Source organism: Danio aesculapii, chromosome 4, assembly GCF_903798145.1.
Source record: "Danio aesculapii chromosome 4, fDanAes4.1, whole genome shotgun sequence".
Classification (NCBI taxonomy): domain Eukaryota; kingdom Metazoa; phylum Chordata; class Actinopteri; order Cypriniformes; family Danionidae; genus Danio; species Danio aesculapii.
In genome coordinates, this window is record NC_079438.1 from 14,568,806 (window position 1) to 14,596,645 (window position 27,840).

The following is a 27,840-nucleotide window of genomic DNA, read 5'->3' on the forward strand; positions in this document are numbered from 1 at the left end:
AGAGCATGAGACACTTACTCTTAGTGATGTGGGTTCAAGCCCTACGTTGGGTGTTTCTGTTACCTTTCTCTCTTTTCGGCAGCTTTCATTTGGATTCATCCTGCAGACCAAGTGAGACAAAGTTCAGCATTTCTACTACAGTTGCGTTGGTTTCTCACTCTCTGTGGCACAATCATTTAGCGCGTTCGGCTGTTAACCGAAAGGTTGGTGGTTCGAGCCCACCCAGGGACGAGTTAAGCTTTTCTTTGCCTTGCAACTGCTAACACGTGCACCGGGCAATGATCCTGGGCCACGTGCTGTCTAGCATTAAAAGTTGACATCAGGATTTAGCAGAAGTTTGTTGTCCAGTGCCTGGATTGGCCAAGTTACTTATTTCAGTTGACTTTAAAACAGCATCAAACTTTACACATGTAGGGAAGGTATTGATCAAAACAGTGACTAGAATTACTTTATCAGAAGCCCTGCTAGCTCAGTCGGTAGAGCATGAGACTCTTAATCTCAGGGTCGTGGGTTTGAGCCCCACGTTGGGCGTTTCTGTTACCTTTCTCTCTCTCTTTTCGGCAGCTTTCATTTGCACACCTCGAGCATACCTATTAAGACAAAGTTCAGCATTTCTACTACAGTTGCGTTGGTTTTTGAGTCTCTGTTGCGCAATCGGTTAGCGCGTTCGCCTGTTAACCGAAAGGTTGGTGGTTCGAGCCCACCCAGGGACGAGTTAAGCTTTTCTTTGCCTTGCAACTGCTAACACGTGCACCGGGCAATGATCCTGGGCCACGTGCTGTCTAGCATTAAAAGTTCACATCAGGATTTAGCAGAAGTTTGTTGTCCAGTGCCTGGATTGGCCAAGTTACTTATTTCAGTTGACTTTAAAACAGCTTCAAACTTTACACAGGTAGGGAAGGTATTGATCAAAACAGTGACTAGAATTAATATATCAGAAGCCCGGCTAGCTCAGTCGGTAGAGCATGAGACTTTTAATCTCAGGGTCGTGGGTTCGAGCCCCACGTTGGGCGTTTCTGTTACCTTTCTCTCTCTCTTTTCGGCAGCTATCCTTTGGATTCATGGAGCATACCTACTGAGACAAAGTTCAGCGTTTCTACCACAGTTGGTATGATTAGGCTGAGTCTCTGTGGCACAATCGGTTAGCGCGTTCGGCTGTAAACCAAAAGGTTGATGGTTTGAGCCCACCCAGGGACGAATGAAGGCTTTCGCTGCCTTGCAGCTGCTAACACGTACACCGGGCAATTATCCTGGGCCACGTGCTGTCTAGCATTACATAATGACATCAGGATATAGCAGTAGTTTGTTGTCCAGTGCCTGTTTTGGACATTTTTTTATTCCAGTTGCCTTAAAAACACCATCAAACTTTACACAGGTAGGGAAGGTATTGATGAAAACAGTGCTCTTGAACTAGTGTCTCACAAACCCTGCTAGCTGAGTCGGTAGAGCATGAGACACTTACTCTTAGTGATGTGAGTTCAAGCCCCACGTTGGGTGTTTCTGTTACCTTTCTCTCTTTTCGGCAGCTTTCATTTGGATTCATCCTGCAGACCAAGTGAGACAAAGTTCAGCATTTCTACTACAGTTGCCTTGGTTTCTGAGTCTCTGTGGCGCAATCGGTTAGCGCGTTCGGCTGTTAACCATAGGTTGGTGGTTCGAGCCCACCCAGAGACGAGTTAAGCTTTTCTTTGCCTTGCAACTGCTAACACGTTCACTGGGCATAGATCCTGGGCCACGTGCTGTCTAGCATTAAAAGTTGACATCAGGATTTAGCAGAAGTTTGTTGTCCAGTGCCTGGATTGGCCAAGTTACTTATTTCAGTTGACTTTAAAACAGCAACAAACTTTACACAGGTAGGGAAGGTATTGATCAAAACAGTGACTAGAATTAATTTATCAGAAGCCCGGCTAGCTCAGTCGGTAGAGCATGAGACTCTTAATCTCAGGGTCGTGGGTTCGAGCCCCACGTTGGGCGTTTCTGTTACCTTTCTCTCTCTCTTTTCGGCAGCTTTCATTTGCACATGTCGAGCATACCTATTAAGACAAAGTTCAGTATTTCTACTACAGTTTAATTGGTGTCTGAGTCTCTGTGGCGCAATCGCTTAGCGTGTTCGGCTGTTAACCGAAAGGTTGGTTGTTTAAGCTCACCCAGGGGCGAATTAAGCTTTTCTCTGCCTTGCAACTGCTAACACGTGCACTGGGCATAGATCTTGGGCCACGTGCTGTCTAGCGTTACAAGATTACATCAGGATTTAGCAGAAGTTTGTTGTCCAGTGCCTGGATTGGCCAAGTTACTTATTCCATTTGACTAAAACTCAGCATCAATCTTTACACAGATGGGGAAGGTAATGATCAAAACAGTGACTAGAAAGAAGGTATCCGAAGCCTGGCTAGCTCAGTCGGTAGAGCATGAGACTCTTAATCTCATGGTTGTGAATTCGTGCCCCACATTGGGCATTTCTGTTACCTTTCTCTCTCTCTTTTCGGCAGCTATCATTTGGATTCATCGAGCATACCTACTGAGACAAAGTTCAGCGTTTCTACCACAGTTGGTATGATTAGGCTGAGTCTCTGTGGCACAATTGGTTAGCGCGTTCGGCTGTAAAACCAAAAGGTTGGTGGTTTGAGCCCACCCAGGGATGAACGAAGGCTTTCGCTGCCTTGCAACTGCTAACACGTACACCGGGCAATTATCCTTGGCCACGTGCTGTCTAGCTTTACATAATGACATCAGGATACAGCAGTAGTTTGTTGTCCAGTGCCTGTTTTGGACATTTTTTTATTCCAGTTGCCTTAAAAACACCATCAAACTTTACACAGGTAGGGAAGGTATTGATGAAAACAGTGCTCTTTGAACTAGTGTCTCACAAACCCTGCTAGCTGAGTCGGTAGAGCATGAGACACTTACTCTTAGTGATGTGAGTTCAAGCCCCACGTTGGGTGTTTCTGTTACCTTTCTCTCTTTTCAGCAGCTTTCATTTGGATTCATCCTGCAGACCAAGTGAGACAAAGTTCAGCATTTCTACTACAGTTGCATTGGTTTCTGAGTCTCTGTGGCGCAATCGGTTAGCGCGTTTGGTTGTTAACTGAAAGGTTGGTCAGAAGCCCCGCTAGCTCAGTCGGTAGAGCATGAGACTCTTGGATTGGCCAAGTTCCTGGATTGGCCAAGGATTGCCTGGATTGGCCAAGTTACTTATTCCATTTGACTAAAACACAGCACCAATCTTTACACAGGTAGGGAAGGTAATGATCAAAACAGTGACTAGAATGAAGGTATCAGAAGCCTGGCTAGCTCAGTCGGTAGAGCGTGAGACTCTTAATCTCAGTGATGTGGGTTCAAGCACCACGTTGGCTTTTTCTGTTACCTTTCTCTCTTTTCGGCAGCTTTCATTTGGATTCATCCTGCAGACCAAGTGAGACAAAGTTCAGCATTTCTACTACAGTTTCATTGATTTCTGAGTCTCTGTGGCGCAATCGGTTAGCGCGTTCGGCTGTTAACCGAAAGGTTGGTGGTTCGAGCCCACCCAGGGACGAGTTAAGCTTTTCTTTGCCTTGCAACTGCTAACACGTGCACCGGGCAATGATCCTGGGCCACGTGCTGTCTAGCATTAAAAGTTGACATCAGGATTTAGCAGAAGTTTGTTGTCCAGTGCCTGGATTGGCCAAGTTACTTATTTCAGTTGACTTTAAAACAGCATCAAACTTTACACATGTAGGGAAGGTATTGATAAAAACAGTGACTAGAATTGCTTTATCAGAAGCCCTGCTAGCTCAGTCGGTAGAGCATGAGACTCTTAATCTCAGGGTCGTGGGTTTGAGCCCCACGTTGGGCGTTTCTGTTACCTTTCTCTCTCTCTTTTCGGCAGCTTTCATTTGCACACCTCGAGCATACCTATTAAGACAAAGTTCAGTATTTCTACTACAGTTTAATTTGTGTCTGAGTCTCTGTGGCGCAATCGCTTAGCGTGTTTGGCTGTTAACCGAAAGGTTGGCTGTTCAAGCTCACCCAGGGGCGAATTAAGCTTTTCTCTGCCTTGCAACTGCTAACACGTGCACTGGGCATAGATCTTGGGCCACGTGCTGTCTAGCGTTACAAGATTACATCAGGATTTAGCAGAAGTTTGTTGTCCAGTGCCTGGATTGGCCAAGTTATTTATTCCATTTGACTAAAACTCAGCATCAATCTTTACACAGATAGGGAAGGTAATGATCAAAACAGTGACTAGAAAGAAGGTATCAGAAGCCTGGCTAGCTCAGTCGGTAGAGCATGAGACTCTTAATCTCATGGTTGTGAATTCGTGCCCCACATTGGGCATTTCTGTTACCTTTCTCTCTCTCTTTTCAGCAGCTATCATTTGGATTCATCGAGCATACCTACTGAGACAAAGTTCAGCGTTTCTACCACAGTTGGTATGATTAGGCTGAGTCTCTGTGGCGCGTTCGGCTGTTAACCGAAAGGTTGGTGGTTCGAGCCCACCCAGGGACGAGTTAAGTTTTTCTTTGCCTTGCAACTGCTAACACGTTCACTGGGCATAGATCCTGGGCCACGTGCTGTCTAGCATTAAAAGTTTACATCAGGATTTAGCAGAAGTTTGTTGTCCAGTGCCTGGATTGGCCAAGTTACTTATTTCAGTTGACTTTAAAACAGCTTCAAACTTTACACAGGTAGGGAAGGTATTGATCAAAACAGTGACTAGAATTAATATATCAGAAGCCCGGCTAGCTCAGTCGGTAGAGCATGAGACTTTTAATCTCAGGGTCGTGGGTTCGAGCCCCACGTTGGACGTTTCTGTTACCTTTCTCTCTCTCTTTTCGGCAGCTATCATTTGGATTCATCGAGCATACCTACTGAGACAAAGTTCAGCGTTTTACCACAGTTAGTATGATTAGGCTGAGTCTCTGTGGCACAATCGGTTAGCGCGTTCGGCTGTAAACCAAAAGGTTGATGGTTTGAGCCCACCCAGGGACGAACGAAGGCTTTCGCTGCCTAGCAACTGCTAACACGTACATCGGGCAATTATCCTGGGCCACATGCTGTCTAGCATTACATCAGGATATAGCAGTAGTTTGTTGTCCAGTGCCTGTTTTGGACATTTTTTTATTCCAGTTGCCTTAAAAACACCATCAAACTTTACACAGGTAGGGAAGGTATTGATGAAAACAGTGCTCTTGAACTAGTGTCTCACAAACCCTGCTAGCTGAGTCGGTAGAGCATGAGACACTTACTCTTAGTGATGTGGGTTCAAGCCCAACGTTGGGTGTTTCTGTTACCTTTCTCTCTTTTCGGCAGCTTTCATTTGGATTCATCCTGCAGATCAAGTGAGACAAAGTTCAGCATTTCTACTACAGTTGCATTGGTTTCTGAGTCTCTGTGGCGCAATCGGTTAGCGCATTCGGCTGGTAACTGTATGGTTGGTGGTTCGAGCCCACCCAGGGACGAGTTAAGCTTTTCTTTGCCTTGCAACTGCTAACACGTTCACTGGGCATAGATCCTGGGCCACGTGCTGTCTAGCATTAAAAGTTGACATCAGGATTTAGCAGAAGTTTGTTGTCCAGTGCCTGGATTGGCCAAGTTACTTATTTCAGTTGACTTTAAAACAGCTTCAAACTTTACACATGTAGGGAAGGTATTGATCAAAACAGTGACTAGAATTTATATATCAGAAGCCCGGCTAGCTCAGTCGGTAGAGCATGAGACTCTTAATCTCAGGGTCGTGGGTTCGAGCCCCACGTTGGGCGTTTCTGTTACCTTTCTCTCTCTCTTTTCGGCAGCTTTCATTTGCACACGTCGAGCATACCTATTAAGACAAAGTTCAGTATTTCTACTACAGTTTAATTGGTGTCTGAGTCTCTGTGGCGCAATCGCTTAGCGTGTTCGGCTGTTAACCGAAAGGTTGGTTGTTCAAGCTCACCCAGGGGCGAATTAAGCTTTTCTCTGCCTTGCAACTGCTAACACGTGCACTGGGCATAGATCTTGGGCCACGTGCTGTCTAGCGTTACAAGATTACATCAGGATTTAGCAGAAGTTTGTTGTCCAGTGCCTGGATTGGCCAAGTTACTTATTCCATTTGACTAAAACTCAGCATCAATCTTTACACAGATGGGGAAGGTAATGATCAAAACAGTGACTAGAAAGAAGGTATCAGAAGCCTGGCTAGCTCAGTCGGTAGAGCATGAGACTCTTAATCTCATAGTTGTGAATTCGTGCCCCACATTGGGCATTTCTGTTACCTTTCTCTCTCTCTTTTCGGCAGCTATCATTTGGATTCATCGAGCATACCTACTGAGACAAAGTTCAGCGTTTTACCACAGTTGGTATGATTAGGCTGAGTCTCTGTGGCACAATCGGTTAGCGCGTTCGGCTGTAAACCAAAAGGTTGATGGTTTGAGCCCACCCAGGGATGAACGAAGGCTTTCGCTGCCTTGCAACTGCTAACACGTACACCGGGCAATTATCCTGGGCCACGTGCTGTCTAGCATTACATAATGACATCAGGATATAGCAGTAGTTTGTTGTCCAGTGCCTGTTTTGGACATTTTTTTATTCCAGTTGCCTTATAAACACCATCAAACTTTACACAGGTAGGGAAGGTATTGATGAAAACAGTGCTCTTGAACTAGTGTCTCACAAACCCTGCTAGCTGAGTCGGTAGAGCATGAGACACTTACTCTTAGTGATGTGAGTTCAAGCCCCACGTTGGGTGTTTCTGTTACCTTTCTCTCTCTCTTTTCGGCAGCTATCATTTGGATTCATCGAGCATACCTACTGAGACAAAGTTCAGCGTTTTACCACAGTTGGTATGATTAGGCTGAGTCTCTGTGGCACAATCGGTTAGCGCAATCGGCTCTTAAACGAAAGGTTGCTGGTTCAAGCCCACCCAGGGACAAATGAAGCTTTTCTCTGCCTTGCAACTGCTAACACGTGCACTGGGCAAAGATCCTGGGCCACGTGCTGTCTGGCGTTACAAGATTACATCAGGATTTAGAAGAAGTTTGTTGTCCAGTGCCTGGATTGGCCAAGTTACTTATTCCATTTGACTAAAACACAGCATCAATCTTTACACAGGTAGGGAAGGTAATGATCAAAACAGTGACTAGAATGAAGGTATCAGAAGCCTGGCTAGCTCAGTCGGTAGAGCATGAGACTCTTAATCTCAGTGATGTGGGTTCAAGCACCACGTTGGCTTTTTCTGTTACCTTTCTCTCTTTTCGGCAGCTTTCATTTGGATTCATCCTGCAGACCAAGTGAGACAAAGTTCAGCATTTCTACTACAGTTGCATTGGTTTCTGAGTCTCTGTGGCGCAATCGGTTAGCGCATTCGGCTGTTAACCGAAAGGTTGGTGGTTCAAGCCCACCCAGGGACGAGTTAAGCTTTTCTTTGCCTTGCAACTGCTAACACGTGCACCGGGCAATGATCCTGGGCCACGTGCTGTCTAGCATTAAAAGTTGACATCAGGATTTAGCAGAAGTTTGTTGTCCAGTGCCTGGATTGGCCAAGTTACTTATTTCAGTTGACTTTAAAACAGCATCAAACTTTACACATGTAGGGAAGGTATTGATCAAAACAGTCACTAGAATTACTTTATCAGAAGCCCTGCTAGCTCAGTCGGTAGAGCATGAGACTCTTAATCTCAGGGTCGTGGGTTTGAGCCCCACGATGGGCGTTTCTGTTACCTTTCTCTCTCTCTTTTCGGCAGCTTTCATTTGCACACCTCGAGCATACCTATTAAGACAAAGTTCAGCATTTCTACTACAGTTGCGTTGGTTTCTGAGTCTCTGTGGCGCAATCGGTTAGCGCGTTCGGCTGTTAACCGAAAGGTTGGTGGTTCGAGCCCACCCAGGGACGAGTTAAGTTTTTCTTTGCCTTGCAACTGCTAACACGTCACCTGGGCATAGATCCTGGGCCACGTGCTGTCTAGCATTAAAAGTTGACATCAGGATTAGCAGAAGTTTGTTGTCCAGTGCCTGGATTCGGACATTTTTTTATTCCAGTTGCCTTAAAACACCATCAAACTTTACACAGGTAGGGAAGGTATTGATGAAAACAGTGCTCTTGAACTAGTGTCTCACAAACCCTGCTAGCTGAGTCGGTAGAGCATGAGACACTTACTCTTAGTGATGTGGGTTCAAGCCCCACGTTGGGTGTTTCTGTTACCTTTCTCTCTTTTCGGCAGCTTTCATTTGGATTCATCCTGCAGACCATGTGAGACAAAGTTCAGCATTTCTACTACAGTTGCTTTGGTTTCTGAGTCTCTGTGGCGCAATCGGTTAGCGCGTTCGGCTGTTAACCGAAAGGTTGGTGGTTCGAGCCCACCCAGGGATGAGTTAAGCTTTTCTTTGCCTTGCAACTGCTAACACGTTCACTGGGCATAGATCCTGGGCCACGTGCTGTCTAGCATTAAAAGTTGACATCAGGATTTAGCAGAAGTTTGTTGTCCAGTGCCTGGATTGGCCAAGTTACTTATTTCAGTTGACTTTAAAACAGCATCAAACTTTACACAGGTAGGGAAGGTATTGATCAAAACAGTGACTAGAATTAATTTATCAGAAGCCCGGCTAGCTCAGTCGGTAGAGCATGAGACTCTTAATCTCAGGGTCGTGGGTTCGAGCCCCACGTTGGGCATTTCTGTTACCTTTCTCTCTCTCTTTTCGGCAGCTTTCATTTGCACATGTCGAGCATACCTATTAAGACAAAGTTCAGTATTTCTACTACAGTTTAATTGGTGTCTGAGTCTCTGTGGCGCAATCGCTTAGCGTGTTCGGCTGTTAACCGAAAGGTTGGTTGTTTAAGCTCACCCATGGGAGAATTAAGCTTTTCTCTGCCTTGCAACTGCTAACACGTGCACTGGGCATAGATCTTGGGCCACGTGCTGTCTAGCGTTACAAGATTACATCAGGATTTAGCAGAAGTTTGTTGTCCAGTGCCTGGATTGGCCAAGTTACTTATTCCATTTGACTAAAACTCAGCATCAATCTTTACACAGATGGGGAAGGTAATGATCAAAACAGTGACTAGAAAGAAGGTATCAGAAGCCTGGCTAGCTCAGTCGGTAGAGCATGAGACTCTTAATCTCATAGTTGTGAATTCGTGCCCCACATTGGGCATTTCTGTTACCTTTCTCTCTCTCTTTTCGGCAGCTATCATTTGGATTCATCGAGCATACCTACTGAGACAAAGTTCAGCGTTTCTACCACAGTTGGTATGATTAGGCTGAGTCTCTGTGGCACAATCGGTTAGTGCAATCGGCTCTTAAATGAAAGGTTGCTGGTTCAAGCCCACTCAGGGACAAATGAAGCTTTTCTCTGCCTTGCAACTGCTAACACGTGCACTGGGCAAAGATCCTGGGCCACGTGCTGTCTGGCGTTACAAGATTACATCAGGATTTAGAAGAAGTTTGTTGTCCAGTGCCTGGATTGTCCAAGTTACTTATTCCATTTGACTAAAACACAGCATCAAACTTTACACAGGTAGGGAAGGTAATGATCAAAACAGTGACTAGAATGAAGGTATCAGAAGCCTGGCTAGCTCAGTCGGTAGAGCGTGAGACTCTTTATCTCAGTGATGTGGGTTCAAGCCCCACGTTGGCTTTTTCTGTTACCTTTCTCTCTTTTCGGCAGCTTTCATTTGGATTCATCTTGCAGACCAAGTGAGACAAAGTTCAGCATTTCTACTACAGTTTCATTGGTTTCTGAGTCTCTGTGGGGCAATCGCTTAGCGTGTTTGGCTGTTAACCGAAAGGTTGGCTGTTCAAGCTCACCCAGGGGAGAATTAAGCTTTTCTCTGCCTTGCAACTGCTAACACGTGCACTGGGCATAGATCTTGGGCCACGTGCTGTCTAGCGTTACAAGATTACATCAGGATTTAGCAGAAGTTTGTTGTCCAGTGCCTGGATTGGCCAAGTTACTTATTCCATTTGACTAAAACACAGCATCAAACTTTACACATGTAGGGAAGGTATTGATAAAAACAGTGACTAGAATTACTTTATCAGAAGCCCTGCTAGCTCAGTCGGTAGAGCATGAGACTCTTTATCTCAGGGTCGTGGGTTTGAGCCCCACGTTGGGCGTTTCTGTTACCTTTCTCTCTCTCTTTTCGGCAGCTTTCATTTGCACACGTCGAGCATACCTATTAAGACAAAGTTCAGTATTTCTACTACAGTTTAATTTGTGTCTGAGTCTCTGTGGCGCAATCGCTTAGCGTGTTTGGCTGTTAACCGAAAGGTTGGCTGTTCAAGCTCACCCAGGGGCGAATTAAGCTTTTCTCTGCCTTGCAACTGCTAACACGTGCACTGGGCATAGATCTTGGGCCACGTGCTGTCTAGCGTTACAAGATTACATCAGGATTTAGCAGAAGTTTGTTGTCCAGTGCCTGGATTGGCCAAGTTATTTATTCCATTTGACTAAAACTCAGCATCAATCTTTACACAGATAGGGAAGGTAATGATCAAAACAGTGACTAGAAAGAAGGTATCAGAAGCCTGGCTAGCTCAGTCGGTAGAGCATGAGACTCTTAATCTCATGGTTGTGAATTTGTGCCCCACATTGGGCAGTTCTGTTACCTTTCTCTCTCTCTTTTCGGCAGCTATCATTTGGTTTCATCGAGCATACCTACTGAGACAAAGTTCAGCGTTTCTACCACAGTTGGTATGATTAGGCTGAGTCTCTGTGGCACAATCGGTTAGCGCGTTCGGCTGAAAACCAAAAGGTTGGTGGTTTGAGCCCACCCAGGGATGAACGAAGGCTTTCGCTGCCTTGCAACTGCTAACACGTACACCGGGCAATTATCCTTAGCCACGTGCTGTCTAGCATTATATAATGACATCAGGATATAGCAGTAGTTTGTTGTCCAGTGCCTGTTTTGGACATTTTTTATTCCAGTTGCCTTAAAAACACCATCAAGCTTTACACAGGTAGGGAAGGTATTGATGAAAACAGTGCTCTTGAACTAGTGTCTCACAAACCCTGCTAGCTGAGTCGGTAGAGCATGAGACACTTACTCTTAGTGATGTGGGTTCAAGCCCCACGTTGGGTGTTTCTGTTACCTTTCTCTCTTTTCGGAAGCTTTCATTTGGATTCATCCTGCAGACCAAGTGAGACAAAGTTCAGCATTTCTACTACAGTTGCATTGGTTTCTGAGTCTCTGTGGCGCAATCGGTTAGCGCGTTCGGCTGTTAACCAAAAGGTTGGTGGTTTGAGCCCACCCAGGGACGAGTTAAGCTTTTCTTTGCCTTGCAACTGCTAACACGTTCACTGGGCATAGATCCTGGGCCACGTGCTGTCTAGCATTAAAAGTTGACATCAGGATTTAGCAGAAGTTTGTTGTCCAGTGCCTGGATTGGCCAAGTTACTTATTTCAGTTGACTTTAAAACAGCTTCAAACTTTACACATGTAGGGAAGGTATTGATCAAAACAGTGACTAGAATTAATATATCAGATGCCCGGCTAGCTCAGTCGGTAGTGCATGAGACTCTTAATCTCAGGGTCGTGGGTTCGAGCCCCACGTTGGGTGTTTCTGTTACCTTTCTCTCTTTTCGGCAGCTTTCATTTACACACGTCGAGCATACCTATTAAGACAAAGTTCAGTATTTCTACTACAGTTTATTTGGTGTCTGAGTCTCTGTGGCGCAATCGGTTAGCGCGTTCGGCTGTTAACTGAAAGGTTGGTGGTTCGAGCCCACCCAGGGACGAGTTAAGCTTTTCTTTGCCTTGCAACTGCTAACACGTGCACTGGACATAGATCTTGGGCCACGTGCTGTCTAGCGTTACAAGATTACATCAGGATTTAGCAGTAGTTTGTTGTCCAGTGCCTGGTTTGGTCAAGTTACTTATTCCAGTTGCCTTAAAAACAGCTTCAAACTTTACACAGGTAGGGAAGGTATTAATGAAAACAGTGCTCTTGAACTAGTGTCTCACAAACCCTGCTAGCTGAGTCGGTAGAGCATGAGACACTTACTCTTAGTGATGTGGGTTCAAGCCCCACGTTGGTTGTTTCTGTTACCTTTCTCTCTCTCTTTTCGGCAGCTTTCATTTGGATTCTTCGAGCATACCTATTGTGACAAAGTTCAGCGTTTCTACTACAGTTGGGTTGGTGTCTGAGTCTCTGTGGCGCTACCTGGATCAGGATCGTCTGTCTCAGTCTCTCTCCTCGTCCAATCGTTGCGCTCGCTCTCCATTGTGAGAATGGATAAGAGCCAATCTTCGCGCTCGCTTTCCATTGTGAGAATGGATGGGAGCCAATCGCCGCTCTCGCTCTCCATTGTGAGAATGGATGAGAGCCAATCGCGTCACGGCATATGCAAATGAATGACAACACCGCTGTCTTCTGACGAGAGCACATCATCATATAACCGATCAAGGTAAGTTATTTTGTCAACGTCTATATCTACTGATAAAAGTTGTTTTGTCAATTGTAGTCTTTTGTTATGTCAGTCTTTGCCTCCTAACGCTGATTTATAATTTTATGACAAGAACTTTAACAAAAGTCACCCTAAGTTCACGTTTTTGTGCATAGTGTCAAAGTTCACGACCCCGCACCCTGTTTAACATTGCAGACTTTTGATACACTTGCAGAAATCATTGATTTTGTTCGAACGTGTCTTTAAATTAATAACTGTATCTATATATACATGCATATATACTGTATATACAGTTGTTTGGATGTGTTTATCAAAATGTTTGTCGAAGCGTCAACAGCTCCCTCCCCCCGTATTTCTTAGCCAAAAACAAAATAAAGTTTACACAAAAATATAGGCTTTTTCTGCTAAATGTTCATTAGCTATATGAATTGTAAGAATAAATTAAAAGGTGTAATTGCCTGCCTTATGTTGCTAAATGTTTATTATGTTTGTATGATTTATAACTGTTACTACAATGGTGTACCCATAAATGATATTGCTACTAAATGATAATTAGCTATATGAATTATAGTTATTTATAACTATTGTGTTACAGTCATTCTACTGTGAATAATAAAAATGTCTGTCTTTTAAACCTAAATGTTTATTATAATGTTTACTATTGTGTTATCGTGTTATTATTACCCATCTGATAACAGAAATGCACGTCTTTTGCTAATATATATTCATTATACTTAGTAACAATTATTTATAACAGTTGTGTTGTGATCAATTAATTATATTTTCATGTTTCTATTAATTAATATGTTTTTAGTACTAGGGACTTTTAGTCCCTTTACCATAGCAGAGAAATTACCTGGGAAATGTGATCTTTCTTTCGCTTGTTTCAGGCAACAGACTACAGTATTGTAATTAATGCACTTGTTAAGTTTAATTTACATTTGTATGATAAATTCAGATAAGCACTAAGCCAAAAAGCCACAAGGCCATGGGTGATGGGGAGTGGATGGCCAGGTTGTGAGTCTTTGCCAGCTCTGGCGTTTGGCCTTCTGGAGCAGGCAATCGACCAGCTCCAAGACAGAGGAAGTGGTATGACATTTATCAGAAGGTAAGGCAAAATTACTTACTTCATGACATTATATGTAGTATGTAGTTGGCAATGGTGCAAACAATATCAGTGCTTTGACGTTAAAAACTCTTATCTAAATAACTCTTAAATAAATAACCATGGAATAGAAAAATAAGTACACAATGTCAAAAACAATAAATATGTGATTAAATTACATGAAGAATGTTTCTAAATAATGATATGATTAATTAAAGTATTCAGACAAATAAAGAATAAAAGCACATAAAAACAACAGAAATGCAGGGCTGCTTTCTCAAAGAAAAATACAGAGGTTAGAAATCTTTTCAGATTGAGAAATGTCCCATGCATGCCCGCGGACAGACCACCCTCTTTGAAGGGTCCAGGGCCTGCAATTGTGGATTTCACACCACTAAGGTGATATATTTAAAAAGGCATTAATGATAATGCAACAAATATATATTTTTATTAGTGCTGTTATGCTTTTTCACTAAATTTTTTTTTTTTTTTGCTCCCGCTGCACCACCACAGTCTGAGGCTTCAGACACAGCTTCTGGCGCCACTGGCCCACAGTCTGAGGTTTAGACACAGCTCATGGCGTCATTGGCCCACAGTCTGAGGCTTCAAACACTGCTCCTGGCACCACTGGTGCACAGTCTGAGGCTTCAGTGCCACGGTCTTTCCTAAGGCCTTCTCTAAGTTTGTCAATGGTGAATACTTTCTGTGTAATTAATGCTTGCTTAAAACCATTTAGAATGTTTTTGACCGGATGTACATACCACTAGCTTCAGAATGTATCTAGCATAGTCCTGCAGGTTGTAATTTCATTGAATTAGAAAATAATTGTATTGTGTCATTTGTTTCTGTTTGTAGTTCACCAAGTCGCGCTTTGGTGGGTCCCAGTTGTCTACACTGAGGCCCAACCTGGTAGAACGAAGGACCCCAAGCCCCTCTCCTCCATTCACTGTGAGAACCCCTTCTTCATCTCCTCTGAAATCCTCCACCCCTTCTCCATCCCCTGTGAAATCCTCCACCCCTTCTCCATCCCCTGTGAAGTCCTCCACCCCTTCTCCATCCCCTGTGAAATCCTCCACCCTTTCTCCATTCCCCGTGATGTCCTCCACTCTTTCTCCATCCCCTGTGAAGTCCTCCACCCCTTCTCCATTCCTTGTGAAGTCCTCCACCCATTCTCTGTCCCCTGTGAAGTCCTCCACCCCTTCTTCATCAACCGTGAGCACCATTACTCCGTCTCCATCCCCTAGGAAGTCCTCCACCCATTCTCCTTCCTTGACGAAGTCCTCCAGCCCATCTCCATCCACTGTGAGGACTCTCAGTCCTGCGACAGTGTCTGTGAGTATATGAGCACCAACTTATTGAACATTAACGGCTTTATTTATACACAAACTGTCTTCCAAACAGGATCAAACAACTGCTGGGGCCTCAGCTTCGTTCTGGTTGCCAGGTGAACAGAGCAAAACCATCCCTGTACAGGACCAGAGATGGATTGCCAACACCATATTTCACTCTGGCAAGCTGCGGCCAGATTTACAGCTGTGGTATGAGCCCCCTGGTCCAGCTCTTATTTACCACCAGACACCAACACCTGACAGGTTCTTCACCCACCGGTTAATGGTGTGGATACCCTACCACCTGTGGAAGGTGAAGTTCTCCTGCCCAACTTGTGGCAAGAATCTGACAGGTTATGGTGTCCACAAGAGGGCTCGAAAGGTCCTGGACATTGACAGATACTACCTGATGTTGACTGAGACACTCAGGTGCACTGTGTGTTCTCTGAACTATCTGTCAACAAGTCAGATTGTCCGCGAATGTGGTAGTTATGTAGACCCAAACCACTGACCCTCCAATAATTACCTGCAATTAATTACAGCAACAATGCGCATTTCAGGTATGTCTGTGACATCCGTGTCATTAGGTTGCTTTGGGACAGGACATTGGGCAACAGTCCGGCTCGACTGGTGAAGCAGCTGAGAGAAAACCATGGGGAGGAATGGCTGAAGAGGTTGGCACACTATCTTGGAGAGTGTGCTGACTTTGTTGATCGACCCAGCCTTTTTCCCGTGGCCTGCCAGGAGCCTCCAGAGCCCATCGACATCCCCACCAGTCGTTGGCTACTCTCAGTGTATGGCAGGGACATCCTCTCCAGGCTAGACCACATTAAGGCCAGCCTCACATCCATCTTTGGGACTATATTAAAGGTGGATTCTACCAAACAGGTAATGCATCACTGACTCTGTGTTAGGCTTGAATGTTTTTAAATTCTATAATATTGCCATATTATTATTGTTGGCTGTGATAAAATTCGAACATAAATGCTTTGCTACATTTATAAATTCCAGATCACAAAGAAGCTGGCTGGTCATGGACGGGGGACAGCGCTCTGGTTGACCTCCATTAGCAATGAGATTGGCCAGATTCTGAGCAGTGTCCTGACAGTGCAAGAGGGGCCAGGGCTGGACAGAATGGTGGCTGGTGTCATGGAGCGGTACCGCCAGGGAGCTGTTCCACCCCCAATGCTGCTCTATGTGGAATGTGGCTGCTGCATAAATGAGGGAGCGACCAGTAAGTTGCAGAATAGGTTTGGAGAATGGCCAGATCTTCACATAAGGCTGGACATCTGGCATTTTATGAGGCGGCTGGCTGTGGGCTGCACCACTGATGCCCATTCCCTATACCTCACCTTTATCGGATGCCTGTCCGCCTGTATCTTTGAGTGGGATGCAGGAGATCTCAGCCTGTTGCGGCAGGCAAAAAAAAAACAGCTGATGCAGGAGGGTGTGCCATCTATAAGTGATGACATGGTGGACAGAAGCATCACCAAAAAGGATCTTAGCCGTTACTGCCGCAGGAGGACACGTGGCGAGGAAGACACCATATGCCTGATTGAGAGGCTGCTGCAGGAACTTAGGGGAGCAAATGGGTGGGAGCTTATGGGTGTGCCCTTAATGGATGAGGTGCACATGGAGCACATCTGGCGTGTTCAAAAACGTCATATCAGATGCATCCAGGATGTGCCTGGAGTGCCACTCTATATAGAGGTAGGCACCACCACAAAGTCTGGGGTCATTCTGACAAAGTATCGGTGTGCTAGAGGGTCCACATCCCTGGAGTCTTTTCATTGCCACCTGAACAGGTTCATTCCAGGTTGGTATCTCACATGTGTGAACTTTTAAATAATTTTTAAAATGTAGAAAATTGTGCCTTTTTATTAATTTGCTTTTTTCTGCTAGGAACCAGTGCCAATGCACTGAATTTTCAACTATACCTCCTGGAAGGCCTGAACAGGTGGATGGCTCAGGTGTACCAGGTATGGACAGAGTGGACAGCCTGGCAGAGTATCTTGTGGACCTGAGGAATCAGCCCTCCCTTGTCCTCACCAACTAGCAGGTAAGGAATATAAACCCACTCTTTGTTCACTCTTTAACCTGTCATACTTGCTTACCTTTTGCACATTTTGCTTTCTCATTAGCATGTATTATCTGCTTTTTCTGCTTAGGTGAGCAATATTGTTGCTCTTTGGCAGAACCTGCTGGACTATGACAAGCAGAGGGTGGTGTTTGCAGCCAGGCATCAAGCAAAGCTGGACACAGGGAGGTTTAGGTCCCCGAAGAAGAGGCAGGAGTTTACCCCAGGAGTGGAGAGTTTGAAGAGGCATGCCCTGACCACCTCTGCTCCACTTGCAGTGTGGCCAGATTGCTGTCGCTTGGTTGAGACTATTTTTGTCAGGCTCTGTGCCATACATAGATCACCCAAATAGAAGGGGACCGGCACAGTGTCGAGATGGAATCTCATCCTGGCAGATTACAGGAAAATCAGGCGCAGCATTCTGGCCAATGCTATAGTGATGAAGCAGACTAACCTTCAACTGGTGGATGTGAGTCACACCACCCTGGTACAGTGGCATAATAAAAAAGTTAAAAAGCAAGACACAGCAGTTGTGATGCAGGGGCTGAAACTGCCAAGCCGCTTGTCTGTGGCGGCTGACCCCCTATTGCCTGCCAATTAGTGCCCCCCATCTCCACCACCTTCTCCACCACCGGCTCACCAGTACCACTTGCCCAGTAGCACTGTGGGCCAGGCTAAACTAAAAGAAAAAGAACCATTTTGTCAGACCCACCAGCTTTGCCACCTGCTCAGATCCAGCAAGCCCAACGGCAACTTTTTCCTGCTCCACCACCAGGGACTCAACTGGTCATGCTGATGCCAGTGGCCTCACAGGGGTCTATGCTGGCTTCTGCTCCACCGGCTTTTGGGTTTGGCCTCCCTTCTGCCCCTCCTGCCATTCCATCTGCCCCTGGTACTGCTGTCGCTCCCGTTCGTAAACTGACCCGCAAAGTACAGCATAATACATGTAAGAAATGTGGGCAGTTTAGAACAGCGGAGACTGGACACAGCCAGTACAAGGGCATTAAATACCGCCCCTCTGTAGAGGCATTTCCGAAGGAGAAGTGGTTATAAAGAATTAAAAAAGGAGAAAAATAATAAAAATGTTTCAGAAGACCTGGGCACTTCCTGAAGTGTTTATTTTTAATATTGACATTTAAATATTTTCACAGGTCTTTTGTTTTACTTGTAGTTTTCTTTTTTACTTTAAATTATAATTTAAAAAAATGTACATTTCTAATTTATTTGTTTTTATCATTTATTTTACAGTTGAACTTGTCTTTGCTTATTTCATTTTGTTATTTATTTTTGTTTAATTTATTTGCACATTTTGTATTATTTTTATTTATTCCAAGAAACATTTATTTATGTAAGTTGCTTTATTTATGTGTGTGTTTTTTCTCTTCTTTTGCACTTGTTTGCACTGCTGTTGAGCTATTATATTGTAAATGTAAATAATTGGCTATGACTAATTTTAAATAAATGTTTGGTCATTTTAACTGTTTCTCTGCGTGTTTCTTTAGTTGGTTGTGTTTTGCTATAGTATAATTCAAAAAATGAAATAGGCACAAAATTAAATAGTCCAGAAAATAATGTTTCAATGAAGAAACTAGTTTGTAGTTTCTCTATACTTAGCAAAATACTTAGCAGAAATGTACTTAAAGCAAATATATTTCAAATAAAAAAGCTAATAAAATATGTAGTATTAATCAAATATTAATAGTACAGAGTAACTTTTTTTACCTGTAAATAAATTATTAAAATCTAAATGAAAAAATATTTTCCTTTCGCCCCTTTTTCTTCTCTTCTTTCTCTTTTTTCCCTCCTTTTCTTCTCTTTTTTCCTCTCCTCCCTCTCTTCCCCCTTCTTCCCTCTCTTCCCCCTCCGTAACAGACTATTGTTCCCCAACACTCACCAATGTATATAAAGCAGAAATGAGAAAGGGAAGCCAATATAATAATAACAAATGAGGAATGATTAACTATTTGGGAAACACATATGGTCACAATTCAGATTTATGAAGGGAATTTATTTGGAAAAATGTAATCAGGTTCTTTATAACACCTGAAATAAAATACTTTCAAACTAGAGATCAAGAAATGGTGAATGCTGGAGAAAATGTGGAAATGTATTGGCAGATCATTTCCACATATTTTGGCACTGTAATATTATACACACCTATTGGCAAGATTTAAATAAAGAGATAAATGCAATAATGGGATTGAATCTGGAATGTAATTATGTACCTGGGAATTTACTCTGCAGAAATACCAAACAATGATGTGTATCTTCTTAACACACTACTAACAACTAGCAAAAAGGCCATTACAAAGAAATGGCTCAAGGAAGATCCTCCATCTGTAGGCAAATGGTATGATATTGTTAAAGAGGTGTATGACATGGAAGTACTGACATTTACCTTGAGACAACAAGACTATAAAACTCTGCATACTGGTGTAAATGGTTGAGAAGAAAAGTATTGTTTTAATTTCATTGTGATGCTTTTATTTTATATATGTTTGGAGCCTGTTGATCTTTGTCACGTAACCCTTAACAAAATTTTATATAGCAACATTTTATCAACGATAAATATGAATGTAAATAAGATTGTATTCGGTGACCTTTGACACTTGTATGTCTTTTTTGTTTCCATGTTCCTTTAAAAATGTCTGTTTGTATGTTTGCTTGTTTTTATTGCTGTTTTGTTCTAAACTGTTTTGAAAAAAGGAAAAAAAAAACAAAAATGTATCATCATCATCCTGACACAAACTCAGCATGTAGTTTTGCTGCTGTTAGATCAAAAACAACAGCTGCCATTCATGTTCATACACTGTAAAAATAATTCTATAGGCCTGTCTGTCTTTATAAATAATGTCTTACATTTTACACTGAATTTTGTCCAAAATATATTGACTTTTTTTCTCTCTTTTGCTAAAATAAATTCTTATTGTTTTTGACTGTAGCTATCTCTTTTGAATTAGGCTAGCTGCCTTATTCTCTTCAAAGAGCAGCTCTTATACAGAGCCTGTTATTTCAGTGATTTTTCCAGGATATTGTGGATATTTTTGGATTCCTTCTTTCTTGTCCTCGGCTGATCACATGGAAAATTTGGAATTTGATCATCGAGTTGTTTTTCCCGGTCCTTTTCCTTTTTTTCTTATTTATTTAAACTATCAAACACTTTTCAGGTAAAGGGGAAAAGTGTTGCACTTATCTGAAAAACATTTTTATGTATTAAATAATAAAGTGTTTTTTTTTAAATGATTACTTGTTTTTAAATGAAATAGTTTGAATTATTGTTAAATATATCCTAAACACTGTGTCTGTGTTTACACCTTTATTTAGTTTAAAACGCATAATATGAATGTGAAATAACAGTACAGTGGAAGACTATATATAATAGTAATATCAAATAATAACTACACTAAAGAAAATAAACAACTTCCAGTACATACTTTAGGACTCTAATGGTCCATTGCATGTTCAAAAATTGACGGAGATCTGAGTTGAAAATTAAGAAGTTTTATTTTGAATGCAAGAAGTTAGAGAGCACAAGTTCTGCGCAGAAGAGATGTAACCTCAGTTCAGCTCTTTTTAAGGCTCTCCTTCATGCTTTTATACTGTCTTTCGCACATTATCTAATCCCAACCCTTTTGATTTATATGGTGTCGCCTTGACAGTTTGACCATTCAGCAACCAGACGTTCCTCTTTCTGGTCTCTGTGTATACCACAGAAAACTGAACAAAATCTGAACATTAATCAAACAACATAGAGACAACATAGGTAATGTCTTAAATTAAAAATGGTGGTGAATCCTAGGATGAATATACTATAGCTTGCTTAAAGAATTAACATGCCTGGTTAATTCTCAGCAGTGAGGTCCATGGCTTTTTTTGTGGTTGACATTAAGGGTTCGTGGGAGGGAGGGTTACGAGCAGCTTCAGCATACTTACCAGGCTGTAATTCCACATGTGTTGCAAAGAATCCAGAGAGAGAGGAGAGAATATGGAGTAGCCTACTCACACTCTCACTATTGCATAAAGGAAGCTTATGAGAAAAAAAGAGTGAAAAAAGACAAGTCAGTAAGAGAAAATACAGTTCTCTGGAAGTAAAGGTGAATGGTTTGTAAGACCCACTCATTCAGCCTATTACAACCAAGTCTCTATTTAGAGAGAAGTGTTGGTGCTTGACATTGCAGGAAGAATCCTTCAGGGTGAGAAGAGCAGGGATGGTTGTCCAGAGTCCAGAGAGAGAGGAGAGAATATGGCCACAGGTGGAAACTTGGAGTTGGACATGTTAGAAGTGAGTGAGAATGGGGGATGGAAAGATGTTCTTTCACATCCAGTCCAATTCCAGCCCTTTCCCGGCAAAAGATCTCCTCTTTGAGCCATAATTATAGAGTAACTCCTCATCACTCAAAATGTCTTTTGTAGCAATGAAGAGAATGATGTCTCTATCATTAAGGACATACAGCCTGGGCCGGATATTGGCTCTTTTGCTGGAGTGACGTATCAGGCGTCCGTAATTGAACTTCATGGGATGGCACTGGCAACTTTCTTCATGTGCGTCAATGCACATGGCTTCATGTTGCTTGTTCTTATAAAAAAACAAATGTCCAGGTCTAATGCCGCTGGTCGAAACAATTGCCATCCCATCTTCATGGCTAACCAGCTGGCCGTGGTATTCACAGACAACCTCCCCAATCTGAAAGGGTTTTTTGGTGAAAACACCATCACCCTTGTCAGGGACGGGTCTGACAGTCAGTCCTTTCCAGCGTTGAGACAAAATCATTTTATGCACAAAGCTGCTGTCGATGACCGAGTCCAACCTGGCAACAGGCTTCCACTGCTTCAGAACCACTGAAGCCTGTGGGACATTTGACGTCCACCCTTGTTTGTCCATCCAGCGGTTTATTTTGGACTCTGATGGCTGCTGTCCAGCAAAATGTTCTAGAAACACAAAACACATGAGTATTTGGCTATTCTCACTCAATTTCACTGTTTGTGTCATTAATCATCTGTATACTCACCAAGAGCATGCTGTTCACGCAGCTTGAGCTGCTCGCTACACCAGCGGTCATAGCAGTGCCTCTCATGTTCTGAGCCACACAGCTCATTCCTGCGTGCCCTTTTTGGAGGAGGCCCCTCCAGAGTCACTGGACAGAACTGCTCAAGAGTTTTGTAGGCTGTCTCTTCGTCCACCCTTGTCTCTTGGCTGGAAGCTCTACTGGACCTTTGTCTATAAGATCACAAAAAATAAATATTAAAGGAAGGAATGGCAAGGCTGTGGGTTGCAAATTTAAGAATAAGGATCATTGTTGTTAGATTCTTACCGTGTTTTTCCAGCAAGCTGATCAAGCACACTTAGAGCCAGAAATGCATCTGAAGACGTTTTCCTCATGTTGTTCCTTTCAGCTGTTTCTGGCATGTGCCCAAACAGCCGTGCCAACACATTTCTCTCCACTTCTGACTTCAGGTTTTGTGCTGCTGCCTCAAACACTCTCTGGGCATCGCCAAAGGTCACACTGGGGAGACTGTATCTGAAACACAAGGCATCGTAAGAATGCAAAAATTGGACGGATGAACACGTAGAGTTAAAGACAGGTGTAATGTTGCTTACTTGTCATGTAGTCTTTTTAAGTCATTGGAGGGGTTATAAATCGATCTCCCACTACTTGACACAAAAAATGAATCAACTGCCACATCGTCGCCGGTGCGGTTTTCTTGTAGCATTGCTGGCCGCACCTCATTGAAGTACAAGTCAAACCACTAGTTAGAGAAAAGGACAAAAATAAGTATGACTTAACCACAATATATTTATTGCTGTTATGATTTAAAGTACGATATAAACGTACAAGTTCCTGTTCGTGTGACAACTGTACTTTGTGCTCCTTCACTGCAACACAGACACCATTCTCTATCCGGCTTCTCCCCTCCCAATCCTCAACCTGCAAACAGACAGTTTTGCACATCGATGAAGCATAGGACGAAAGAAGAGAAGGGAGGGAAAAACAAACACTTACAGTCATCTGTGTCACTACAGCAGGTCGCTGAAGTAGCTTCAGCATGATAATAGCCTCCAGGTAGTACAGGACGAGCAGCCGTTCATTTTTAGTCAAACAGTCCCCTGTGATGGCTCCTGGATCCTGCATTTTACACATCACGGCCTGGAAATCTTTGAATGCAGCCTCCAAAACAGCAAGGCAGTCCTTTGGCAAAATTTCTTTGCCATTCCCAAGCTCTGATTTTTTACCTGTGACCTCCATGCTCACTTTTTTGGACATAGCACTCTCTATTTCATACAGCACATCCAAAAAACTCTCACAGTCCTGGAACAGAGATGGATTGTTGTGGCGAATGTCTGTGGAGGTAATAATGTATTTCATGAACCTTGAAAAGAGATCAAAATTAGGTTGTTACAGTCAGAACACAGCACAGCTGACATTATTAGTTAACACGTACATGGCAAACTTGTGGTTGTTCCACATTACCGACCTCTTGAGACTCTTCCAGTAGTTGAACACTGTCCATTTTGAGAGCTTTGTATCTGACAAGATGTTAAAGTACTCTCGCACTTTCTCCACCTGACGAACAAACATCAAGTTTGGCTCAGTGGGGTCCATGTAATGTAAGAACCTGGACACTGTTTCCACCTGAAATGACACATTTCACAATTAAATAAACTCTACTGCATAAAACAAGACCTGCATGTACATTTTCTTTGCATGTATACCTTCACTCATTTAATTAACTTACTACTTGTTTGCTGTTTTTATGTCCTAGGTCAATGTGCAGGTCCTTATTAAATCCTGCTAGAAGGGGGTGGTCAATGGAGTGCTTATTGTAAAAGCCTTTTTTGACCATTTCCACCCTCACGGAAGAGGTCCACTTCGGTCCAACAGTGCTGAAATAAAAACAATAAACAGCAGGTGATCAAAACGACTGTGTCTTTTAAGAGAAATCATATCCACAGTGTACATTTATTTTTTGGGAATGCCGATGTGAAACTGTACCTCTGATAGTACTCTCCAGAGCTCTCGTCAGATAAGGGCTCATTTGGAGGCTCAACTGGACCTTCTGCACCTTCTCCAGAGCTTTGAGACACAGAAGATGTAGTCGATTGAGCTGGTTCCGGGAGGAGTGAAGGTAAGTTATTAATGACCAACCCCCTTGACTGCATCTCCGCAATCATCCTAAAACAAGGAACATAAAATAAGGTCAAATAAACAATACCAAAAATGCAGATTTATTAATGTGTAGATGTTTGATTTGAAGCCAGATACATCAAATCAGAAAAGGTACAAACCTGTCCAGAGGATTAGTAGAGTCCAATATGTCACGAATTTCTCCAAACTCCCAGAAACGTCCTCTGTGACAGAACTCGGACAACTCCTTCTTGGCCTCTATGATGACTGCCTGGATCTCTGCCTTTGTGCTGTTCCCCATACACACCTTCCTGAGATGCCCAGGAAGAGAGTGAGGAGCCTTTTTGCACACAGGGCAGAGGAAAAACATCCTGCTGTGGAAGGATCTGTGTGGATAATAAAACAACATGTTATAGAATGAAAAGACCAAGAGCAGCTTTGTGAAGGTTTGGGGTTTACTGCAGCCCACCCCAACTCCAGGTACAGGAACAAAGGAATGAGCTTTTTTATTTAAAGATAAAACATAAAATAAAAATATATTTAATTTTCAGTAATAATCGATTATATGGTTTTAAATATATTTGTGTGTGTGTGTAATTTTAAATAAGACAATTAAATGAAAAAATAAAAAGCTCATCAATAAAATTGTTTATCCATTTGCTTTATAAGTTTGTGTTGTTAAAACCTCCTGAAAGAGCATGAAGAAGATATAAACGGTCTTACAGTGAATAGTGATTACTGATGAAGTATATAATTATAAGAGTATGTGTTAGGGTCTTGAAATTCAAATAAAAAAAGAGACTTGTAACACATTTAAGAGTAGATTTATACTTAGTTTGGCTATAGACACAATAAATAAAATAGAATATCTGATTTTCTGATAGATGTCTGCTCCAGGAAGGAGGAACACATATCCTTTCTTATGTCTTATGATTATTAATAAAGTTGAATGGTTAAGAGTCTAGATCAGTGTTTCCCAACCCTGTTCCTGAAGGCACACCAACAGTACACATTTTCAAGCTCTCCCTAATCCAACACACCTGAATCAACTCACCAGAAGATTAGAAGAGACTCCAAAACCTGAAGTGAATGGGTGAGATAAAGGAGACATTCAAAATACGTTCTATTGGTGTGCCTCCAGGAACAGGGTTGGGAAACACTGGTCTAGATCATATGATGACCTCAGTGTCATTCCTCTTCAGAGTAAATCTGGAGTAATATGTGCATGATTGTTTTTCTGTATGCCAATGATTTGTTTCCTCCGTGCTGCCTGTGATGCATCTTATCAATGTTTATTAAAAACAAGTTATGTAATATCAATTGTTTCATACCTTTGACCTTAATAAAAATTCAGATTTGGACCTTTTATTACAGATATTGAGAACCCCTGTTTAGGCTATCACTAACAGGCGGACCCAGATCATCAGCCTAGAAATCTGCACTGGACAGTTTTTTTCAGTCTCATTCCTGCTGGGTTTTATTTCGCACCCAATCGCCCCCACTATTTATTCACTCTGTTTATTTGGAACAAATTTCTTCTGACTGTTAATTCCCTGTTAAGACAAGAGCGAAGCCGAATGGTCTCTCTTTGCTGAACCTTTATGTTCTGTGCAGATCTGGGTCAGTCGGCATGAATATGGTTTCATTCACTGGGGCTGATAACAGAGTTCTCTTGAATTTATGTTAATTAAAATTAATTGTTGCCTTGGTAATACAAGCGTAATTTAAACAGAAGAAATGTGAGAAAGTGGCATGAGAATAATGTCAGATGTGTGGGTCTTGTAAAATAATAAAAGTTCTACATATATTCTCCTATTTTCAACAAGGCATTTTGTAAAATGTATCAAAAGTTTAAAATATTAATTTAACAGTTTAATTGTTAATTGAAATTTGTATTTGAGTTATTATTTTTATTACTATTATTTCAATTTTTTTAAACTTTGGTGGCACCATGGCTCAGTGCTTAGCATTGTTGCCTCACAGCAAGAAGGTCACTGGTTCAAGTCCTGACTGGGCCAGGAGTGTTTCTGTGTAGAATTTGTATATTCTTCCCGTGTTGGCCTGGGTTTCCTCCGGGGGCTCCGGTTTCCGCCACAGTCCAAACACATGCGCTTTAGGGGAATTGAATTTACTAAAATGTCCAAGATTTGTGAGTGTGTCTGTGAATGAGAGTGAATGGGCTGCGGCTGGAAGGGCATCCGCTGCGTAAAACATATGCTGGACTAGTTGGTCGTTCATTTCACTGTGGCGACCCCTGATAAATAAGGGACTAAGCCAAAAGAAAATTAATAAGTGAGTTTTATGACTGCGTGAACTCGGCCGGACTCGACTCGGATGTTAAGGACTCGGACTTAAGTCCAACTCGACCCCTTTTGGACTCGACTGGTTAAGGACTTGGTCTTGACTTGGACTAGACAAAGGTGGACTTGACCCCAACTCTAGCAAATTCCATCAGGTCACAAATTCCCCACTCACACCATTTAAATACGCCCCAATCTGGAATATTCCTGATTTCCTAGCTAACAAGTAGCCACTGAACTTTCGCACACGGGCAGATAAGGGAATCAAACAACTTCAGTATATCTTTAATAATAATAACCTGGCACCATTTTCTCATATATCCCAGACATACAGCATTGGGAGTAATTGCTTCTTGGAATATTTACAAATCAAATCGTCAATCAAATCAAAATTACTTAACCAATCAATCTTTCCCACTGTTTCCGGTCTATGCTGCAGTTATTGTCGAGTTATTATGGGTTTCACACATCAGTATCTGCTTCTAACTCGAAAGAGCTTCAGCCAATAACAGGGGACACAGGGAACAACTCCAAAGCTGTTTCAGCATTTGTATTTTCAAGTTTGTCAGATTTGACAAGCATTTAGTTTGTCCAATAATACAACACTGTAGCGGTGTAACAGTAGTAGTAGCAATAGGTTGATAACCTTAGAAAAGGAACAAAATATATAAAATATACATTATTATCAATACTGGCTTAAACAGAACACAATATAATGTAAATAAAGACATTTACTTTACAAACTTTGTCTGTGTCCGATAATTAGCATATTCAAGTAATATTTCCAGTATTAATGCAAGCATTTCACTTTACATGAACTATTTAAACAAATGAACAGTATAATTAACTGAATATTGTGCACAAAATACTATAATGCACAAAATAATCAACTACAGTGCAACAAAATAGCAGTTATGTTTTATATTGCACATAATTATGGATAAGGCGATGCATAGGATGGTCCTATAGAGGTAAAGTTGGTTTTATATTCGCACATTCGTTCATTTAGAAGTCTCTATATTGTTTACCATGTTACTTTGAATATTCTATCGAAATTAGCATACAAGTATGACTTGAAAACAACACTAACACGGTTTATTTGACTGTGAACAATGTTGTACTTTGATAGTTATTGGCTGCTAATATGATTTCTCTATTTAGAGTTTGCAAATAATACTTTTATGAAACTAAATTATTAGGGAGAATGTCTGAATATCCCAATATAAAACCAACTTTACCTCTATGACGGTCCTTTATAATTAGAAAAAGTCATTTCTCATACCATCAGTGTCCCTGAGATGACCAAGTGCTGATATGCTTCCCCTTTCTCACTCACTGCAGCTTTAAACTTTATGCGTGCAATCGTGAGTGTTTATTAATGCAGCGATGGCGTTCTCCAGCTTTCAGCGCTTGTCGGCGTGCATCTGCCATGTGAGTTTTCCGTCTTCCGCGTTGACTCGGCACTTTCCGTATCTCCTCGGCAAGCTCCGTCAGCCAATTGCCTCCGCCAAATACTTTCAGTTTTGATAGTTCCGCCTAATTCCTTAAT

General features: G+C 42.4%; 1 protein-coding gene and 15 non-coding genes across 16 annotated transcripts; 15 read left to right on the forward strand and 1 right to left on the reverse strand.

The window, feature by feature from the left end:
- The first annotated feature begins 458 nt into the window (after nt 1-458).
- On the forward strand, nt 459-531 carry trnak-cuu (transfer RNA lysine (anticodon CUU)). Its single transcript has one exon. It is a non-coding gene; the product is annotated as a tRNA-Lys (tRNA).
- Nucleotides 532-940: 409 nt separating this feature from the next.
- Nucleotides 941-1,013, forward strand: trnak-uuu (transfer RNA lysine (anticodon UUU)). Its single transcript has one exon. It is a non-coding gene; the product is annotated as a tRNA-Lys (tRNA).
- A 110-nt stretch (nt 1,014-1,123) lies between these two features.
- On the forward strand, nt 1,124-1,197 carry trnay-gua (transfer RNA tyrosine (anticodon GUA)). Its single transcript has one exon. It is a non-coding gene; the product is annotated as a tRNA-Tyr (tRNA).
- A 704-nt stretch (nt 1,198-1,901) lies between these two features.
- trnak-cuu (transfer RNA lysine (anticodon CUU)) lies at nt 1,902-1,974 on the forward strand. The gene has a single exon. It is a non-coding gene; the product is annotated as a tRNA-Lys (tRNA).
- Nucleotides 1,975-3,458: 1,484 nt separating this feature from the next.
- On the forward strand, nt 3,459-3,532 carry trnan-guu (transfer RNA asparagine (anticodon GUU)). The gene has a single exon. It is a non-coding gene; the product is annotated as a tRNA-Asn (tRNA).
- Nucleotides 3,533-3,759: 227 nt separating this feature from the next.
- Nucleotides 3,760-3,832, forward strand: trnak-cuu (transfer RNA lysine (anticodon CUU)). The gene has a single exon. It is a non-coding gene; the product is annotated as a tRNA-Lys (tRNA).
- Nucleotides 3,833-4,712: 880 nt separating this feature from the next.
- Nucleotides 4,713-4,785, forward strand: trnak-uuu (transfer RNA lysine (anticodon UUU)). Its single transcript has one exon. It is a non-coding gene; the product is annotated as a tRNA-Lys (tRNA).
- Nucleotides 4,786-4,894: 109 nt separating this feature from the next.
- trnay-gua (transfer RNA tyrosine (anticodon GUA)) lies at nt 4,895-4,968 on the forward strand. Its single transcript has one exon. It is a non-coding gene; the product is annotated as a tRNA-Tyr (tRNA).
- A 396-nt stretch (nt 4,969-5,364) lies between these two features.
- On the forward strand, nt 5,365-5,438 carry trnat-ggu (transfer RNA threonine (anticodon GGU)). The gene has a single exon. It is a non-coding gene; the product is annotated as a tRNA-Thr (tRNA).
- Nucleotides 5,439-5,665: 227 nt separating this feature from the next.
- On the forward strand, nt 5,666-5,738 carry trnak-cuu (transfer RNA lysine (anticodon CUU)). Its single transcript has one exon. It is a non-coding gene; the product is annotated as a tRNA-Lys (tRNA).
- Nucleotides 5,739-7,290: 1,552 nt separating this feature from the next.
- On the forward strand, nt 7,291-7,364 carry trnan-guu (transfer RNA asparagine (anticodon GUU)). Its single transcript has one exon. It is a non-coding gene; the product is annotated as a tRNA-Asn (tRNA).
- Nucleotides 7,365-7,772: 408 nt separating this feature from the next.
- Nucleotides 7,773-7,846, forward strand: trnan-guu (transfer RNA asparagine (anticodon GUU)). Its single transcript has one exon. It is a non-coding gene; the product is annotated as a tRNA-Asn (tRNA).
- A 403-nt stretch (nt 7,847-8,249) lies between these two features.
- On the forward strand, nt 8,250-8,323 carry trnan-guu (transfer RNA asparagine (anticodon GUU)). Its single transcript has one exon. It is a non-coding gene; the product is annotated as a tRNA-Asn (tRNA).
- A 227-nt stretch (nt 8,324-8,550) lies between these two features.
- On the forward strand, nt 8,551-8,623 carry trnak-cuu (transfer RNA lysine (anticodon CUU)). Its single transcript has one exon. It is a non-coding gene; the product is annotated as a tRNA-Lys (tRNA).
- Nucleotides 8,624-11,614: 2,991 nt separating this feature from the next.
- On the forward strand, nt 11,615-11,688 carry trnan-guu (transfer RNA asparagine (anticodon GUU)). Its single transcript has one exon. It is a non-coding gene; the product is annotated as a tRNA-Asn (tRNA).
- Nucleotides 11,689-20,352: 8,664 nt separating this feature from the next.
- Nucleotides 20,353-27,727, reverse strand: LOC130222055 (uncharacterized). Its single transcript, XM_056454681.1, has 11 exons — nt 27,574-27,727; nt 24,153-24,377; nt 23,860-24,039; nt 23,603-23,750; nt 23,342-23,499; nt 22,870-23,236; nt 22,702-22,794; nt 22,467-22,615; nt 22,180-22,386; nt 21,877-22,085; nt 20,353-21,796 (listed from the first exon to the last, which is right to left on the reverse strand). Exons 2-11 carry the CDS (start codon nt 24,359-24,361, stop codon nt 21,183-21,185), a joined length of 2,334 nt encoding a protein of 777 aa, XP_056310656.1. The 5' UTR covers nt 24,362-24,377; nt 27,574-27,727; the 3' UTR covers nt 20,353-21,182.
- Nucleotides 27,728-27,840: the final 113 nt, after the last annotated feature.